Source organism: Eubalaena glacialis, chromosome 6, assembly GCF_028564815.1.
Source record: "Eubalaena glacialis isolate mEubGla1 chromosome 6, mEubGla1.1.hap2.+ XY, whole genome shotgun sequence".
Classification (NCBI taxonomy): Eukaryota; Metazoa; Chordata; class Mammalia; order Artiodactyla; family Balaenidae; genus Eubalaena; species Eubalaena glacialis.
Window position 1 is genome coordinate 117,668,123 of NC_083721.1, and position 20,785 is coordinate 117,688,907.

Here is a 20,785-nt window from a genome sequence, read left to right on the forward strand (position 1 = left end):
GGGTGGAGCACGCGCCAGAGGGAGGAGGATTACAGCAAAAAGGAGAAAGTCGCTTCTTCGGGGACCGATGCCAAGCAAAAGACAAACTCTGAGCAAAGATTCACCAGTAGGTGGAGGCCCTTATTGTGGGCACTTATGACAGATTTGCCCAAAAAGGATAAGGGAGGAGACGCTCCTGGGACTTGGGGGCAAAAGGGAGTGATATTAATACATATCTTTAAATGACAACTTTAAGGGGAATTTAAGCACACCGTTGAGGGAGGAGAAAGGACATTTTAAAACCTCCACTTTGCTTTTTGTTTCTGTAGCAACAGTTATAAAGGCACGCTGCTGATTCATGTGAGCTCCGGTTATCTAGCTGCGGCTGGGGGGGTGCCTCCAGGTCTCTCTCCAGGGTAATACCCCTGAGCTGCAAGCCAGAAACACCAAGCCACTGGCTTCACTTTGGAGCAGAGAACTTTTCCTTACTCAGGTTTGGATACGATCTTCCATTTCTTGGGAAGATTTTCAGTCTCTGCCTATGTCAGGAGAGGATTTAGGACCAGGACAGAAGAGCTCAGGTATTGTCAATTTCTATCTACTTCATCATACACATTTTCAGGTTTAAGTTTGTGGGAATCCACTATCCACGTGTTCTTTTAGACTTTTGAGTCTCTTTTCAATAACTCTCAAGTGGGCATACCCGTAACTTCTATTCTTCTAGCTGGATGAGAGAACTACCTTCATCCTATTTTTCCTTTCTTTGCTTACCTAATGATAAGAAGGTGGAAATGCTGTCTCCAATCATACGACATTTATTTTAAATGTTTGTAACCAGACGGTTACAATGACAAAATTTGTCATGTGATTAATCCTATAGTAAATTTTAACCATTATCTTTCTATCTATATGGAGATACAAGCAATTCGGCATTCATGTTATTTTAAATGTGGTTTATAGCTAAAGGATGGTTGCTGGTAGAATCTAAAAGAAACCATTCTATGAAGGTCACTTTTCTTAGAGAAGCATAATAAAGATGTTATTACAATCTTTGTATATTCTAAATTTCGGGCAAAAACTAGGTTTGGATCCTTGGACTTGACCCACATGTGGGTAACAGATACCATTTTTCCAACAAGCTGAGCATATTTCTTCCCTGGTTATGCTCCCCCACCCCCATGGCAGACGTGAGGAGGAGGAGGAGAAGGGACCAAGAAAAGAGGCAGAGGGATGTTCTAAGCAGAGCAAAAGCAGACAGCATAATGCCTGCGAGGGGTCAGCGTGGCCCACTGCGCCGCAGGTGCAAGGCTCAAGCCCGCTCAGCCGGTCAGTTACTATTACTTATGGTCATCATTTGGCAGTGACATGTACAATGTGTCTTTTTTGGCAAGGACTTGAGGACATGTTAGAAAGAGATTTATTCATCCTTTCAGTGGATTATTACGGCTCTTAAAAATGTTTTTGAAGAAGGTTTAATAAAATGAAAAAACAAACATTATATGTTCAATGATAAAAATGTGTTATGAAATTTCATTTGATCATATATATGCAGTAACATACAACCCAATATGTAAAAGGCTGGAATGAGTACAGCAAAATGTTATTGATTATATCTGGGTGGTGGGAAGTATGAGTAATTTTATTTTCTTTTTTCTACTTATTTACAGCTTCTAAATTTTCTGTTGCACATGTATTAGTTTTATAATCAGTTTTTTAAAGTCTAAAAAACTAAAGCATAAACAGGAAACTAAGCCTTATGTATTTCAGTTGTCACAATATCTCCATTATGGTTTCCACTTTCTTTTTTTAATGAATCTCTAAGTAATAGGGATTGCTGCTTTTCATTAAGAAGTGAAGAGCTGTAAAGGAATTTCACAGCAATAAATATCCTGCTTGATCACAAGGATCCATATGAGGCCAGCATACACTACAGCTTTGTAAAGAGTAAGCTTCACCATAAAAGTTGTGAATGAAATTGGCCCCTTATGACCTTTCAGGAAGGTCTCCCAGATTACCAGTTACTGTGTGTGGTCTACTGGAACTTTGCTCAAACCATATTTATAACTCCAAGGTATGATGTTTTTTCAGGATGAAGGTGAAAAGCAGGGGAAGCGCCAGCTTACTGGTCTCCTTCGCTGCAGTCTGCCTGGTGGTCTTCCCCGGGGGCAGGGCCTGTCCTCGCCGCTGTGCCTGTTACGTGCCTACAGAGGTGCACTGCACGTTTCGGTACCTGACCTCCATCCCACACAGCATCCCGCACAACGTGGAACGTATCAATCTAGGGTGCGCAGGGGCCCTTGTCTTGCTTCCTTCTCAAGGAGGGATTGATTACACTGGTGACTTGTCCTCAAAACACTTGTGACTTTGGGAGATTAAGCACAATTCTTTTAACAATATTTCTCTTCTGAAATGAGTACATGAGGATCTTAAGCTTGCTGGGGCAATAAAAAATTTTTTTCTGGTAAACTTTTACTAGGAGAAAGTTCTTCTAGAACCCATAGTCACTCATGGTAGGCTGAGAGGCCCATGATTATAGAAAAGCTTCATTCTGGCTACATTTTTGCTGGATAATAATATAGCTCTTGTTAAGAATTAGCGTTATGATATATCAGTAAGAGATAACAGGACAACTGGAAGCGTCCTCTTATACATAAAAGATATAAAACTCAACTAGATCGTTTTTTAAGGCCCTTGGATTTTTTTTCCATAGAAACCGACTTATTTAAAAGGCTTTAAAAATGCGTAAATTAAATCTGCTAAAAGGCGACTGTATTTTAAAAGTTGATGAAAAACTGTGTGTGTGAATGCACATACAAGCAGACTTAACATCATTTATTGGACATTAGTGGTCGCCTACTATGGCCCAAACACAATGATGGTACCAGGGATACAATGATGAACAAGATATATTATTCATTTCTAGAAACCATAGTTAAAGGGAGAAGACAGTTGTATAATTAGTACAATTTAATAAGAACTATAATAGAGCATACGAAGTGCCTTGGGAACAATCACTAGTAATAATAGCTAACATTGTGTCCTGGCATTGAGCTAAGCACTCTTCATGTATGCACTCATTGAATCCTCATAACCCGTTGGAAGTAGGTTCTATTATTTGCATTTTATAGACAAGGAAACTGAGGCACAGAAAGGTTACTGATTTAACCCAGGGTCAGCCCTACTCCCAGGTACCTGAGTTCATAATCGTACCCAAAACATTTGGCTTCAGAGCCCAGGTTTCTTAACCGTTACTTCATAATGATGAATTACACCTGGGGGAACAAGGCGGCCATGTTATTAGAGAATGGGCTGGGTCTTATAGTGTTCACAAATAGAGAGGGCTAGAGTCAAAGGCATTCCAACCTGCAGGAACAGCATATGTACAAAGGTTTGAAAATGAGAAGGGATGTGGCATTTTCCAGGAATCTGAGTAGGATGATTGTAACTGAGACTGCAAGGGCTGGGTTGGAGGGGCTGACCTTCTGTGGCATCTGATGAATTTCAACAATATTTCAAGCATTGGATTATCTCCTTAGAGCACAAGAAATAAAAAGGGGGTGGGGAGTGAAATTCAGTTCCATGTTTGTGTTTGTTGGGTTTTGCTTTGACATTTGAACTTTAGTTGACAGAATTGGCTTATGCCTAGAATGATGTTTTTATTTCAGGTACAACAGTTTGGTTAGATTGACAGAAACGGATTTTTCTGGCCTAAACAAGTTGGAGTTACTAATGCTGCACAGCAATGGCATTCACACAATCCCTCCTAAGACCTTCTCAGATTTGCAGGCCTTGCAGGTGAGACTGATGTGGGGAAGGGGCAGGTTAATGAGGTGAGATGTGCCTCCAGAAGCTACCTGTTCCTAGAGAACCCCCAAATCAACAGTCCGTAAATTAGATGTAGACATCAAGGGAAAATGTCAAATAACTGATTTCTTTTTCAATGCAACTGTATGTGGAAATTAGAATAATAAGAAAATTCTGGTTTTCTCATACCTCAGGCTCATAGAAAGAAAAAAATTATCAATGCCCAAGGATTACTAAACCTTTAAAATTTAATCCTAAAAGGCCACTTCTAGTCATGTTCATCTGGGAATTGAATGTAGTTTCTAAAAATAATTGGTGTCTTTCCGTAGAAGTTAGCTTTCTATAGAGCAATATACTTTTAAGTTTCACTTTACTTATGCACTGTCTTATTCAAAAAAATTTTTAAAGTTACGGGGACTTCCAAGGATGCATCGAATATTGTAAGAATTACCACTCTAGTAGGTAAGAAAGCAAAAGGTAGAAGAAATCTTAGGAACAAGAACAAAGGGAATGCAGGGAATTGCAGGCATAAAGATCAGTATGTCTGCTGTAAGTAGGACTTGAGGCTTTTGAGAAGCTAACTCAATTTTTCAGTAAATTAAAAAATAAAACTACTGTTCAGGAAAAGTACAACCACTTCTGATTCTAAATTAGAAAAATGTTTCCCAAAGCTCCTCATAGAAGAGATACAGTGCAATAAAATAGTCAGTTCTATCCTTAGAAAAGATAAAACGCCAGTGTGCAGCGTGAGCCTTTTCCCATCACACGAAGCCTCTGTAAAACCATAGATTTAAGTCTAGATATGTGACTCTGTTGGTTTGGCTGAATCAGGCTTTATTTGGAATATATATCTTCAGAGGATTAGATGGAATACATTTCCTTCATGGAATTCACACATATTTGTTTTCTTGACCAGGTTTTCCATAGATATTGATGAACATTGGGTTTGATAATATTTGGGGCAAAGCTGTTCCATGTTGTCAATTTCAATTTTCTTTGCTTATTAGGGAACTTGGCATTGCAGAAAAGCATTCTCAACAGAGATGACAGATTAGGTCAAATTAGGAAAATATGATGATAAATCATTGTTTTTGCTAGCATTTCTTTTTCTTTTCTTTTTGGGAGAAGGAGCGTGTTCAGTTGGTAACTGGAGAAGGAATTGGAGAATACCCACACACTATTGAAATATTGAAAAACTATTTTAATTTCAATTCAAAATCAATTAAAAATCATATTACTCATAATAGCTAAAAAGTAAAATACACCCAAATGTCCACTGACTCATAAATGGATAAACAAAATATATTACATGTATACAGTGGAATACAACTCAGTAATAAGAAGGCATGAAGGACTGATACATGCTACAACAGTGGTGGGTCTTGGAAATATTATGCTAATTGGAAAAAGCCAGACACAAAAGACCACATATTGTATCATCCATTATTTAAAATGTTGACAATAGGCAAATCCACGGAAACAAAGTAAATTAGTTGTTTTCTAGGGCTAGGAGGAGGCGGGGAATGACTGCTAATGGGTATCAGTTTTTATTTTGGGGTGATGAAAATGTTCTAAAATTAGATAGTGGAGATGGTTGCACAACCTTATGAATATACGAAAAGCCACTGAATTGTACGGTTTAAAAAGGTGAATTTGGGGGACTTCCCTGGCGGTCCAGTGGTTAAGACTTCACCTTGCAATACAAGGGGTGGTGCGGGTTTGATCCCTGGTCAGAGAGCTAAGAGCCCACATGCCTCGTGGCCAAAAAACCAAGACAAAAAACAGAAGCAATATTGTAACAAATTCAATAAAGACTTTAAAAATGGTCCACATCAAAAAAAAAAAATCTTTAAAAAAAATAAATAAAAAGGTGGATTTTTATGGCATGTGAATTATATCTCAGTAAAGCCATTTAATTAATTAATTTATTTATTTTTGGCTGCGTTGGGTCTTTGTTGCTGCGCGCAGGCTTTCCCTAGTTGCGGCTAGTGGGGGCTACTCTTCATTGCGGTGCACAGGCTTCTCATTGCGGTGGCTTCTCTTGTTGCAGAGCATGGGCTCTAGGTGCACGGGCTTCAGTAGTGGTGGCTCGCGGGCTCTGGAGCACAGTCTCAGTAGTTGTGGTGCACAGGCTTAGTTGCTCCGCAGCATGTGGGATCTTCCAGGACCAGGAATCGAACCCATGTCCCCTGCATTGGCTGGCGGATTCTTAACCACTGTGCCACCAGGAAAGTCCAAAGCCATTTTAAATGTGAAAGATAAAATCATATTTCTTATGAAAAATTCAGGTTCAAGAAATCTTAAGTTTACTTGAAATGTCAAGATACTTTTGTATATGGTTGAAAATTTCCCTGATATGTTTTTTTAAAAAGTATACCATATACAAAAATAGAATAATATAATGATCCCCAATGCAGCATCACCCAGCTTCAGTAGTTATCAACACATAACAGGTCTTGTTTCACCTGTATCTCCACCCACTACTTTTCTACTTCATTGCATTGTTTTGAAACAAATCTGAGATATCATAATGTTTCATCTATAAGTACTTCAATTTATATGTCAAAGTTATGGAATCTTTTAAAATGAACCATAATATCATTATTATACCTTAAAATTATAGCAGTAATTCCTCAATATCATAAACTGTTCATGAATATTCTAATTTCCCTGATGTTCTCATACTTGATTTGCAACTGGTTTGTTTGAATTAGGATCCAAACAAGGTACACACACTGCATTGGATTAATCTCAACGTATGTTTTATTATGGATATGATTTTCCTTTTTGTGATAATTCCTTTGACAAAATAAGTGTGTTCTTTTTACTCTTAGGTCTTAAAAATGAGCTATAACAAAGTTCGAAAACTTCAGAAGGACACTTTCTGTGGTCTCAGGAGCTTGACACGGTTGCATATGGACCACAACAATATCGAGTTTATAAACCCAGAGGTTTTTTATGGACTCACCTCTCTCCGACTGGTGCAGTTGGAAGGGAACCAGCTCACTAAGCTTCATCCAGATACATTTGTCTCCTTGTGCTACCTCCGGATATTTAAAACATCTTTCATTAAGTACCTATACTTGTCTGATAACTTTCTGAGCTCCATCCCTCAAGAGATGGTCACCTATATGCCTGATCTGGAAAGCCTTTATCTTCATGGGAATCCCTGGACCTGTGATTGTCATTTGAAATGGTTGTCTGACTGGATACGGGAGAAGCCAGGTACCTAGACTGTTTCTTTCTTTGTCCTAATTCAATAGAAGAAATCTGCCTGGAGGTGTTTCATCAGTAAGTAGGGAGTGCCAAGGTAATTTAGCTGGAAAGAAAATGAAAGCTCAATAATAATTCAATGAGAATGAACTCTCTTAATTCATTAATGAATAACCTTTCATTAATTCAGGTCAACTATCCAATCATCACTCCTGGCTTTTAGCAAGATTGGGAAATAAGAATGTATTGTGTGTTACTCTTCCCTACTTACCACAAGGCATAAAAGCCCTTCCCTCTTCTTATCGTCCCTTCAGTCACTCGATCAATACATATTTTTTGGAGTTCTATTCAAGGCCCTGTGCCCAGTGATGCAACTACCAAGAGCACTGTCTCTGCTCTAACTACACTTCTGGTGGGATACAGATAAGCAGACAATCAGAGTGTAAAACATGCTTTGATGGGGAAAGTAGAATTTACCAAGAAGAGGGCAAGATCCATTCAGTCACTGAGTAGTTATTGTAAACTTATTATGTACAAGAGGCCAGAGAGAACATAGGGATCCAAAAGTGAACAGAACTGACTAAGGTCCCTGCCTTCATGGAGCTTACATTCTTGCTGGGGAAAATGGACAAACAACTAATTGCACTATTGTTAAAATCTGATTAATCATTTCAGTTAATCAAGTCCTTAGGTAATGACTGAAAGGAGTCCATTGATTTTGGCATCAAAGGGGTGGTTGGTTACTTTGGAAAGATCGGTGAGAGCTGGATTGCTGTGCAGGGGGCAGGGGGAGGCGGGGCCACAGTTGACTCTGGAGAGGTTTGGCTTGAGGTGAAGGAGGAATAGTGGCCGCCAGATGGAAATGTGCCACCATTCAGGACTCTGAGCATCAGAGAGACCTGAGCATGTTTAAGGTGAGACGAGATTGTTGAGCAGGAGAAGGTAGCAACATTGCAGAAGGAGCGGATCATCAATGGAGCAAGTCCCCTGAGATGACTGGAGGGCAAGAGACCCAGCCACAGGGGAGGGATTTTCCTTAGGAGGTAGGAGAGAAAAGGACTAGATTGGCACAGAGGCGAGTTCCTGGGTCTAGTGGAGGAGAGTAAGAAAGTTCTTATCTGATGGCTTTTCCTTCTTCGTTGTAGGAGAGGTGACTGAGGAGGGTGCTAGGAAGGGGTCAAGGTCGGAAGCTTGAGAAACGTGGGAAAAGTTTGAAGTTGCTGTGGTGAAACATATATATATTGTGTGTGTGTATATATATATAGTGTGTATATATATATAGATACACAGTCGTATGTATGTATGTATATATATGTAGTCAGTCAATATAATTAGTCAAAAAGTGAACTACTTTAGGCCAATAGACACCACCTTTGCTCTTCAAGAGTTTGCAGTCTTGTAGGTAAATATGATGAACACATAAAAAGATAATAAGGCTATGGATGAAAAACATCAAAATGTTTATATTAAAGATTTAGTTCTATAGGAGCCGGAGTCAGTAAGTTACTTCTGCCTTGACTAAAATGGAGAAAAACTGTGCTGGGGCACAAAAGGTATACCAGAAGGACAGGAAGGAATAATAGGGAGTGAGCAGAAAGGTAACATACACTCAGTTTGTGTTTGACATTGTGCTCGATGCTTTCTATTGAATCCTCACAATAATCCTCAATTTACAGATGAAGAAACTGAGGCTTAGAAAAGCTGGGTATCTTGAGCTAGTCATTTAGACTCTTTTATGCATCAGTTTTCTCACCTGTAACATAGGGATGATAATAATTGGAAAAAATAATTAAAATAATACATATAAAGTGCTTAGCACAATGTACGACACAAAGTAAGCACTCAACAAACGTGAAGTATTATCATGATTTTCATTGCCACCCAGCTCACACAGCTAGAAAGTAGAAAAGTAGAAACTGAAAAGTCCAGACCTTTTTGTATAACGTATTTGGGATGGAGAAACTGCTTTGTACATAAAAACAGGTAGGATAAGTCTCATGAAGAGGGCAGTGAATAGCCCAATTTGCCTGGCATGGAGTCAGTATAGACTGGCAAGGTATCTTGGTTTTTTTAAATTGAAGTAGAGTTGAAGTAGAGTTGATTTGAATTGTTGTGTTAGTTTCTGGTGTACAGCAAAGTGATTCAGTTATATATATATACACACACACACACATATACACACACGTGTGTGTGTATATATATCCTTTTTCATATTCTTTTCTATTAGAGTTTATTACAAGATATTGAATATTGTTCCTTGTGCTATACGGTACGACATTGTTGTTTATTTTATATGTAGTATTGTACCTGTTAATCCCAAATGCCTAATTTATATACCCCCTTTCCCCTTTGGTAACCATAAGTTTGTTTTCTAAGTCTGTGGGTCTGCTTCTGTTTTGTAAATAAGTTCATTTCTGTCATATTTTAGATTATCCACACATAAGCGATATCATATGGTATTTGTCTTTCTCTGAGTTACTTTGCTTAGTATAATCTCTAGGTCCGTCCATGTTGTTGCAAATGGCATTATTTCATTCTTTTTTTATGGCTGAATAATATTCCATTGTGTGTATATATATATATATATATATATATATATATACCACATCTTCTTTATCCATTCATCTGTCAACGGACATGCCTTGGCTATTTTAAAAAGTGCTGCTATGAACATTGGGGTGCACGTACCTTTTTGAATTAGAGTTTTCTCCAGATATATGCCCAGGAGTGGGATTGCTGGATCATATGGTAACTCTGTTTTAAGTTTTTTTAAGGAATCTCCAGTATGTTTTCCATATTGGCTGCACCAATTACAACAGTGTAGGAGGGTTCCCTTTTCTCTTCACCCTCTCTAGCATTTATTATTTATAGACTGTTTTGAACCCAACTGTGGGGAGTGCTGAATGCCAGACTAAATTTTTTTATTTTATCCTATCGACAAAAGGGAGATTTTACAGTGGAAGATTTGAACGCAGGGTTTCCCAATGAAATGCTTTTTAGGGATGGCCAATCTGTGAGCAGTGGAGAGGATGGACCTGGGGAAGGGGGTGAAGGGGGGACCCAACTAGGAAGTGTTCATGGTGTTTCATGTCTGGGGAATGAGAAATTGAATTATGAGGTGACCACACCTGAAAGTAGCTTCACAGATACCTAACAGGCAGTAGGGACTGAGTGGGGGTTTCCCAATACTTTCTAATGCTATGGAGAAATAAAGGAGAATGAGGAATGAGAAAGAACTGCTGGATTTTCATGTGGTTGCTAGCTGGACTACAGGGAGAGGATGGTGAGCAAATGGGGAAACTCATCTGAGAAAGGTAGAAGTGAAAGAAGAAATAAGATTTTGCCCATAGGGAGAAGTGATTCTGTGCTCAGTTCCTACAAAGTGTTAAACCTCCTTGCCATTTTGCTAGTTACATGCTCTGGTAATAAAATCAGGCTAATATATATGGTTATCAGCTAACATTTCATCAGGTGGAGTATGCCACTGACTGTTAGATATCCAGTTATTTTACATACTAAAGAATTTTTTAAATGACCTAATAGAGCCCGGGAATTGCCAAACTAGAGCCCACAGGTCAATTCCAGCCCTGTACAAGCTTTCGTAAGTAGAGTTTTATTGGAACACAGTCATGCCCAGTTCTTTACATATCATCTTTGGCTGCTTTGGTGCTATGGTGGCATAGTCGAGCCATTTTGTCAGAGACCTCTGGTCCACAAAAAGTAAAATCTTCACTGTCTGGCCCTTTACATAAAAAGTTTGCTGACCCTGGCCTAGAGAACAAAGTCCAAGCTCGTTGGCCCATCATGCCAGGTCTTCCCAGCATGCTCCTTGCTGGGTCTCAGCCTCATCTCCTTCCTTTCCAGCTCTCATCCCAGACACACTGCACACTGTTTTACCACCTCATACCTGCTCCTTCCCTGTCTGGAGCACTTTTCTGCCTGATGGGCTCCCAGCCACAAACTGCTCAGCACTCATCCCTACTAGGAAGGGGGTGTTGCCTTTCCTATGTCTAATTTATCTATCTCTATCCCCTAGAAAGTGCCTAGAACATAGTACTCAGTTTTTGTTAAGATTTTATCAATTAAATAGCCATTTGGATGGTGAATACAAATGAGTCCACCAGCCACCTATGGTCTTTTTTTTAATTGGACTATAGTTGTTTTACAATGTTTTGTTAGTTTCAAGTGTACAGCAAAGTGATTCAGTTTATGTATACATATACCTATTCTTTTTCAAATTCTTTTCCCATTTAGGTTATTACAGAATATTCAGCATAGTTCCCTGTGCTACACAGTAGGTCCTTGTTTGTTATGTAGTTTATATACAGTAGTATGTATATGTCAATCCCAAACTCCCAATTTATCCCTCCACCCCACCTTTCAGCTTTGGTAACCATAAGTTTGTTTTCTATGTCTGTGAGTCTGTTTCTGTTTTGTAAATAAGTTCATTTGTATCATTTTTTAGATTCTGCATATAAATGATAACATGATATTTGTCTTTCTCTGTCTTACTTCACTTAGTATTATACTCTCCATGTACATCCATCTTGCACAAATGGCATTATTTCATTCTTTTCAATGGCTGAGTATTATTCCATTGTATATATGTACCACATATTCTTTATCCATTCATCTGTCAATGGATATTTAGGTTGCTTCCATGTCTTGCCTATTGTAATGAACATTGGGGTGCATGTATCCTTTCTAAGAATAGTTTTCTCTGGATATATGCCTGGGAGTGGGATTGCTGGATCATATGGTAGCTCTATTTTTAGTTTTTTAAGGAACCTCCATACTGTTTTCCATAGTGACTGTACCAATTTATATTCCAACCAACAATGTAGGAGAGTTCCCTTTTCTCCACACCCTCTCTGGCATTTATTGTTTGTGGACTTTTTGATGATGGCCATTCTGACCGGTGTGAGGTGATATCTCATTGTAGTTTTGATTTGCATTTCTCTAATAATTAGCGATATTGAGCATCTTTTCATGTGCCTCTTGGCCATCTATATGTCTTCTTTGGGGAAATGTCTATTTAGGTCTTCTGCCCATTTTTTGTTTTATTGGGTTTGTTTTTTTGATATTGAGCTACATGAGCTGTTTGTAAATTTTGGAGATTAACCCCTTATCAGTTTCATCATTTGCAAATATTTTCTCTCATTCTGTGGGTTGTCTTTTTGTTTATGGTTTCCTTTTCTGTGCAAAAGCTTTTGAGTTTCATTAGGTCCCATTTGTTTATTTTTGTTTTTATTTTCATTACTCTAGGAGATGGATCCAAAAAGATATTGCTGCGATTTATGTCAAAGAGTGTTCTGCCTATGTTTTCCTCTATTGAGTTTTATAGTACCCGGTCTTATGTTTAGGTCTTTAATCCACTTTATTTTTGTGTATGGTGTTAGAGAGTGTTCTAATTTTATTCTTTTACATGTAGCTGTCCAGTTTTTCCAGAACCATTTATTGAAGAGACTGTCTTTTCTCCATTGTATAGTCTTGCCTCCTTTGTCATAGATTAATTGACCACACGTGCATGGGTTTATTTCTGGGCTTTCTATCCTGTTCCATTGATGTATATTTTTATGTTCTGTGCCAGTACCATACTGTTTAGATGACTGTGGCTTTGTAGTATAGTCTGAAGTCAGGGATCCTGATTTCTCCAGCTCTGTTTTTCTTCCTCAAGATTGCTTTGGCTATTTGGAGTCTTTTGTGTCTCCATACAAACTTTAAACTTTTTTTGTTCTAGTTCTGTGAAAAATGCCATTGGTAATTTAATAGGGATTGTAATTTAATAGGGATTGCATTGAATCCATAGATTGGCTTGGATAGTATAGTCATTTTGACAATACAGTAAGTCCCCTACATACGAACCTTCAAGTTGTGAACTTTCAAAGGTTCGAACACGCATTCAAGGCCTGATGGAATTGGAGGACCAGAGAAAGGATGAAGAGAGAAAAGAGGAAGAAGAAGTAACTGAAGAACTGAAGAGATTCACAGTGCAGGAGATGGCAAGGGGATTTTATTTATTTGAGGAGGCACTGTTAGTTTTTGAGGCAAAGGATCTGAATGTAGAATGGTACACAAAGGTTGCAGCAGCCGTTCAGGATGCAGTCCAGTGCTACCATTATCATCTATCATGAGAAAAAAAGAACTACTACCCAGACATCACTGGATCGTGTTTTTCAATAGGGTAGATAGAATTGAATCCAGCAAGGAACCAGAACCTGTGCCATCAATGTCAAGCATGAGTGAAATTGCAGCTTGCCCTCTATCCTATTGCTGACGATCCTTCAGCTCTACCATCTCCCACTTCCTCTTCCTCCTCCAGTCAGTAATTCTTCTTGCCTATTCACTCAATGCCAGCCGCTGTATGCCAGCTGTTGTACTATACTATTGTGCTTTTCAAGGTACTGTACTGTAAGATTAAAATTTTTTATTTTTTGTGTTTGTTTTTTATGTATTATTTGTGTGAAAAGTATTATAAACCTATTAGAGTACAGTACTATATAGCCGATTGTGTCAGTTGGGTACCTAGGCTAACTTCGTTGGACTTACGAACTGGATTTATGAACACGCTCTTGGAATGGAACTCGTTCGTATGTCGGGGACCTACTGTATTGATTCTTCCAATCCAAGAACATGGTATATTTTTCCATATGTTTGTGCCATCTTCCATTTCTTTCATCAGCATCTTATAGTTTTTGGAGTACAGTTCTTTTGCCTCCTTAGGTACGTTTATCCCTAGGTATTTTATTCTTCTTGATGCGATGGTAAATTGGATTGTTTCTTTAATTTTTCTTTCTGATTTTTCATTGTTAGTGTATAGAAATGCAACAGATTTCTGAGTATTAATTTTGTATCCTGCAACTTTCCTGAATTCATTGATGAGCTCTAGTGTTTTCTGGTAGCACCTTTAGGATTTTCTATGTATTGTATCAAGTCAGCAGCAAACAGTGACAGTTTTAACTTTTCCAATTTGGATTCCTTTTATTTATTTTTCTTCTCTGATTGCCGTGGCTAGGACTTCCAAAACTATGTTGAATAAAAGTGGAGAGAGTGTACATCCTTGTCTTGTTCCTGATCTTAGAGAAAATGCTTTCAGCTTTTCACCATTGAGTATGATGTTGGCTGTAGGTTTGTCATATATGGCCTTTATTATGTTGAGGTATGTTCCCTCTATGCCCACTTCCTGAAGAGTTTTCACCATAAATGGGTGTTGAATTTTGTCAAAAGCTTTTTCTGAATCTATTGAGATGATCATATGGTTTTTATTCTTCAAGTTGTTAATGTGATGTGTCACACTGATTGATTTGCAGATATTGAAAAAATCCTTGCATCCCTGGGATATATCCCACTTGATCGTGGTGTATGATCCTTTTAATGTATTGTAGGATTCGGTTTGCTAGTATTTTGTTGAGGATTTTTGCATCTATGTTCATCAGTGATATTGGTCTGTAATTTTCTTTCTTTTTTTTTGTGGTATCCTTGTATGATTCAGGGTGATGGGGGCCTCATAGAATGAGTTTGGGAGTTTCCATTCCTCTGCGATTTTTTGGAAGAGTTTGAAAAGGATAGGTGTTAACTCTTCTCTAAATGTTTGATAGAATTTGCCTGTGAAGCCATCTGGTCATGGACTTTTGTTTGTTGGGAGTTTTAAAATTACAGTTTCAATTTTAGTACTTGTGATTTGTCTGTTCATATTTTCTATTTCTTCCTGGTCAGACTTGGGAGATTGTATCCTTCTAAGAATTTGTCCATTTCTTCAACATTGTCCATTTTATTGGCATATAGTTGCTTGTATTGATAGTAGTCTCTTAGGAGCCTTTGTACTTCTGTGGTGTCCATTGTAACTTCTCGCTTTTCATTTCTAATTTTATTGATTTGAGTCCTCTCCCTTTTTTTCTTGATGAGTCTGGCTACAGGTTCATCAATTTTGTCTATCTTTTCAAAGAACTGACTTTATTCCATTGATCTTTATTGTTTTCTTCATCTCTATTTCATTTATTTCTGCTCTGATCTTTTTTTTTTTAATAGTCGTGTTTTTTTTTTGAATTTTTGAATTTTATTTTTTTATACAGCAGGTTCTTATTAGTCATCCATTTTATACACATCAGTGTATACATGTCAATCCCAATCTCCCAATTCATTGCACCCCCCCACACCCCCCCACCGCTTTCCCCCCTTGGTGTCCATACGTTTGTTCTCTAGACCTGTGTCTCAATTTCTGCCCTGCAAACTGGTTCATCTGTACCATTTTTCTAGGTTCCACATATATGTGTTAATATACGATATTTGTTTTTCTTTCTGACTTACTTCACTCTGTATGACAGTCTCTAGATCCATCCATGTCTCTACAAATGACCCAATTTCGTTCCTTTTTATGGCTGAGTAATATTCCATTGTATATATGTACCTCATCTTCTTTATCCATTCGTCTGTCGATGGGCATTTAGGTTGCTTCCATGACCTGGCTACTGTAAATAGTGCTGCAATGAACATTGGGGTGCATGTGTCTTTTTGAATTATGGTTTTCTCTGGGTATATGCCCAGTAGTGGGATTGCTGGGTCATATGGTAATTCTATTTTTAGTTCTTTGAGGAACCTCCATACTGTTCTCCATAGGGGCTGTATCAATTTACATTCCCACCAACAGTGCAAGAGGGTTCCCTTTTCTCCACACCCTCTCCAGCATTTGCTGTTTGTAGATTTTCTGATGATGCCCATTCTAACTGGTGTGAGGTGATACCTCATTGTAGGTTTGATTTGCATTTCTCTAATAATTAGTGATGTTGAGCAGCTTTTCATGTGCCTCTTGGCCATCTGTATGTCTTGTTTGGAGAAATGTCTATTTACATCTTCTGCCCATTTTCTGATTGGGCTACTTTTTTTTTTTTAATATTGAGCTGCATGAGCTGTTTATATATTTGGAGATTAATCCTTTGTCCGTTGACTCATTTGCAAATATTTTCTCCCATTCTGAGGGTTGTTTTTTTGTCTTGTTTATAGTTTCCTTTGCTGTGCAAAAGTTTTTAAGTTTCATTAGGTCCCATTTGTTTATTTTTGTTTTTATTTCCATTACTCTAGGAGGTGGATCAAAAAAGATCTTGCTGTGATTTATGTCAAAGAGTGTTCTTCCTATGTTTTCCTCTAAGAATTTTATAGTGTCTGGTCTTACATTTAGGTCCTTAATCCATTTTGAGTTTATTTTTGTGTATGGAGTTAGGGAGTGTTCTAATTTCATTCTTTTACATGTACCTGTCCAGTTTTCTGAGCGCCACTTATTGAAGAGACTGTCTTTTCTCCATTGTATATCCTTGTCTCCATTGTCATAGATTAGTTGACCATAGGTGTGTGGGTTTATCTCTGGGCTTTCTATCTTGTTCCATTGATCTATATTTCTGTTTTTGTGCCAGTACCATATTATCTTGATTACTGTAGCTTTGTAGTATAGTCTGAAGCCAGGGAGTCTGATTCCTCCAGCTCTGCTTTTTTTCCCTCAAGACTGCTTTGGCTATTTGGTGTCTTTTGTCTCAATACAAATTTTAAGATTTTTTGTTCTAGTTCCATAAAAAATGCCATTGGTAATTTGATAGGGATTGCATTGAATCTGTAGATTGCTTTGGGTAGTACAGTGATTTTCACAATATTGATTCTTCCAATCCAAGAACATGGTATATCTCTCCATCTGTTGGTATCATCTTTCATTTCTTTCATCAGTGTCTTATGGTTTTCTGCATACAGGTCGTTTGTCTCTCTAGGTAGGTTTATTCCTAGGTATTTTATTCTTTTTGTTGCAATGGTAAATGGGAGTGTTTCCTTAATTTCTCTTTCAGATGTTTCATCATTAGTATATAGGAATGCAAGAGATTTCTGTGCATTAATTTTGTATCCCGCAACTTTACCAAATTCATTGATTAGCTCCAGTAGTTTTCTGGTGGCATCTTTAGCATTCTCTATGTACAGTATCATGTCATCTGCAAATGGTGACAGTTTTACTTCTTTTTTTCCAATTTGTATTCCTTTTATATCTTTTTCTTCTCTGACTGCCGTGGCTAGGACTTCCAAAACTATGTTGAATAATAGTGGTGAGAGTGGACATCCTTGTCTTGTTCCTGATCTTAGAGGAAATGCTTTCAGTTTTTCACCATTGAGAATGATGTTTGCTGTGCGTTTGTCATATATGGCCTTTATTATGTTGAGGTAGGACCCTGTATGCCCACTTTCTGGAGAGTTTTTATCATAAATGGGTGTTGAATTTTTTCAAAAGCTTTTTCTGCATCTATTGAGATGATCATATGGTTTTTATTCTTCAGTTTGTTAATATGGTGTATCACATTGATTGATTTGCGTACATTGAAGAATCCTTGCATCCCTGGGTTGAATCCCACTTGATCATGGTGTATGATCCTTTTAATGTGTTGTTGGATTCTGTTTGCTAGTATTTTGTTGAGGATTTTTGCATCTATATTCGTCAGTGATATTGGTCTGTAATTTTCTTTTTTTGTAGTATCTTTGTCTGGTTTTGGTATCAGGGTGATGGTGGCCTCATAGAATGAGTTTGGGAGTGTTCCTTCCTCTGCAATTTTTTGGAAGAGTTTGAGAAGGATGGGTGTTAGCTCTTCTCTAAATGTTTGATAGAATTCACCTGTGAAGCCATCTGGTCCTGGACTTCTGTGTGTTGGAAGATTTTTAATCACAGTTTCAATTTCATTACTTGTGATTGGTCTGTTCATATTTTCTATTTCTTCCTGGTTCAGTCTTGGAAGGTTATACCTTTCTAAGAATTTGTCCATTTCTTCCAGGTTGTCCATTTTATTGGCATAGAGTTGCTTGTAGTAGTCTCTTAGGATGCTTTGTATTTCTGTGGTGTCTGTTGTAACTTCTCCTTTTTCATTTCTAATTTTATTGATTTGAGTCCTCTTCCTCTTTTTCTTGATGAGTCTGGCTAATGGTTTATCAATTTTGTTTATCTTCTCAAAGAACTAGCTTTTAGTTTTATTGATCTTTGCTATTGATTTCTTTGTTTCTATTTCATTTATTTCTGATCTGATCTTTATGATTTCTTTCCTTCTGCTAACTTTGGGTTGTGTTTGTTCTTCTTTAGTTCCTTTAGGTGTAAGGTTAGATTGTTTATTTCAGATTTTTCTTGTTTCTTGAGGTAGGCTTGTATAGCTATAAACTTCCCTCTGAGAACTGCTTTTGCTGCATCCCATAGGTTTTGGATCATCGTGTTTTCATTGTCATTTGTCTCTAGGTATATTTTGATTTCCTCTTTGATTTCTTCAGTGATCTCTTGGTTACTTAGTAACGTATTGTTAGTGTCCATGTGTTTGTGTTTTTTTTGTTTTTTTCCCTGAAATTGATTTCTAATCTCATAGTGTTGTGGTCAGAAAAGATGCTTGATATGATTTCAATTTTCTTAAATTTACTGAGGCTAGATTTGAGACCCAAGATGTGATCTATCCTGGAGAATGTTCCGTGCGCACTTGAGAGGAAAGTGTAATCTGCTGTTTTTGGATGGAATGTCCTATAAATATCAATTAAATCTGTCTGGTCTATTGTGTCATTTAAAGCTGTGTTTTCTTATTAATTTTCTGTTTGGATAATCTGTTGATTGGTGTAAGTGAGGTGTTAAAGTCCCCCACTATTATTGTGTTACTGTCGATTTCCTCTTTTAGAGCTGTTAGCAGTTGCCTTATGTATTGAGGTGCTCCTATGTTGGGTGCATATATATTTATAATTGTTATATCTTTTTCTTGGATTGATCCCTTGATCATTATGTAGTGTCCTTCCTTGTCTCTTGTAACATTCTTTATTTTAAAGTCTATCTTATCTAATATGAGTATTGCTACTCCAGCTTTCTTTTGATTTCCATTTGCATGGAATATCTTTTTCTATCTCCTCACTTTCAGTCTGTATGTGTCCCTAGGTCTGAAGTGGGTCTCTTGTAGACAGCATATATATGGTCTTGTTTTTGTATCCATTCAGCAAGCCTGTGTCTTTTGGTTGGAGCATTTAATCCATTCACGTTTAAGGTAATTATTGATATGTATGTTCCTATGACCATTTTCTTAATTGTTTTGGGTTTGTTTTTGTAGGTCCTTTTCTTCTCTTGTGTTTCCCACTTAGAGAAGTTCCTTTATCATTTGTTGTAGAGCTGGTTTGGTGGTGCTGAATTCTCTTAGCTTTTGCTTGTCTGAAAAGCTTTTGACTTCTCCATCAAATCTGAATGAGATCCTTGCTGGGTAGAGTAATCTTGGTTGTAGGTTCTTCTCTTTCATCACTTTAAGTATATCATGCCACTCTGTTCTGGCTTGTAGAGTTTCTGCTGAGAAATCAGCTGTTAGCCTTATGGGAGTTCCCTTGTATATTATTTGTCATTTTTCCCTTGCTGCTTTCAGTAATTTTTCTTTGTCTTTAATTTTTGCCAATTTGATTACTATGTGTCTCAGCGTGTTTCTCCTTGGGTTTATCCTGTATGGGACTCTCTGCGCTTCCTGGACTTGGGTGGCTATTTCCTTTCCCATGTTAGGGAAATTTTCGACTATAATCTCTTCAAATATTTTCTCAGGTCCTTTCTCTCTCTCTTTTCCTTCTGGGACCCCTATAATGCGAATGTTGTTGCGTTTAATGTTGTCCCGGGGTCTCCTAGGCTGTCTTCATTTCTTTTCATTCTTTTTTCTTTATTCTGTTTCGCAGCAGTGAGTTTCACCATTCTGTCTTCCAGGTCACTTATCCGTTCTTCTGCCTCAGTTATTCTGCTATTGATTCCTTCTAGTGTATTTTTCATCTGTTTGTTTGTTCTTTAATTCTTCTAGGTCTTTGTTAAACACTTCTTGCATCTCCTCGATCTTTGCTTCCATTCTTTTTCCGAGGTCGTGGATCACCTTCACTATCATTATTTTGAATTCTTTTTCTGGAAGGTTGCCTATCGCCACTTCATTTAGTTGTTTTTCTGGGGTTTTATTTTGTTCCTTCATCTGGTACATAGCCCTCTGCCTTTTCATCCTGTGTGTCTTTCTGTGAATGTGGTTTTTGTTCCACAGGCTGCAGGATTGTAGTTCTTCTTGCTTCTGCTGTCTGCCCTCTCTGCTCTGATCTTTATGATTTCTTTCCTTCTACTAACTTTGGGTTTTGTTCATTCTTCTTTCTCCATTTGCTTTAGCTGTAAGGTTACGTTTTTTATTTGGGATTTTTCTTGTTTCCTAGGATTGTATTGCTATAAACGTCCCCCTTAGAACTGCTTTTGCTGCATCCTATAGGTTTTGGATCGTTGTACTTTTGTTTTCATTTGACTCTAGGTATTTTTGATTTCCTCTTTGATTTCTTCAGTGATCCATTGGTTGTTTAGTAGCATATTTTTTAGCCTCCAGCTGTTTGTGTTTTTTACAGTTTTTTCTTGTTGTTGATTTCTAATCTCCTAGTGTTTTGGGCGGAAAAGATACTTGATACTGTTCAATTTTCTTAAATGTACCAAGGCTTGCTTTGTGGCCCAGCATGTGATCAGTCCTGGAGAATGTTCCATGTGCATTTGAGAGGAATGTGTATTCTGCCGTTTTTGGATGGAATGCTCTATAAATATCAGTTAAGTCCATCTGGTCTAATGTGTCATTTAAGGCCTGTGTTTCCTTATTGATTTTCTGTCTGAATGATCTGTCCATTGATGAAAGTGGGGTGTTAAATTCCCCCACTATTATTGTGTTACATATATTCATTCATTATATATAATGAGCCAAACCCATTAGTGCTAACATTTTTTGGTCGTGTCTAAACAATCAAGTGTTCTCCATTGACT

At 37.7% G+C, this 20,785-nt stretch overlaps 1 protein-coding gene across 1 annotated transcript in view; it reads left to right on the plus strand.

Annotated features, from left to right (window-relative positions):
* Positions 1-454: 454 nt before the first annotated feature.
* IGSF10 (immunoglobulin superfamily member 10) overlaps positions 455-20,785 on the plus strand; it is a 40,755-nt gene continuing 20,424 nt past the window's right edge. Inside the window, exons 1-4 of the mRNA XM_061193539.1 lie at positions 455-560; positions 2,068-2,262; positions 3,645-3,774; positions 6,618-7,008. Coding sequence (XP_061049522.1) covers positions 2,069-2,262; positions 3,645-3,774; positions 6,618-7,008 — 715 coding nt within the window. The 5' untranslated portion in view covers positions 455-560; position 2,068. The remainder of the gene's footprint in view (positions 561-2,067; positions 2,263-3,644; positions 3,775-6,617; positions 7,009-20,785) is intronic.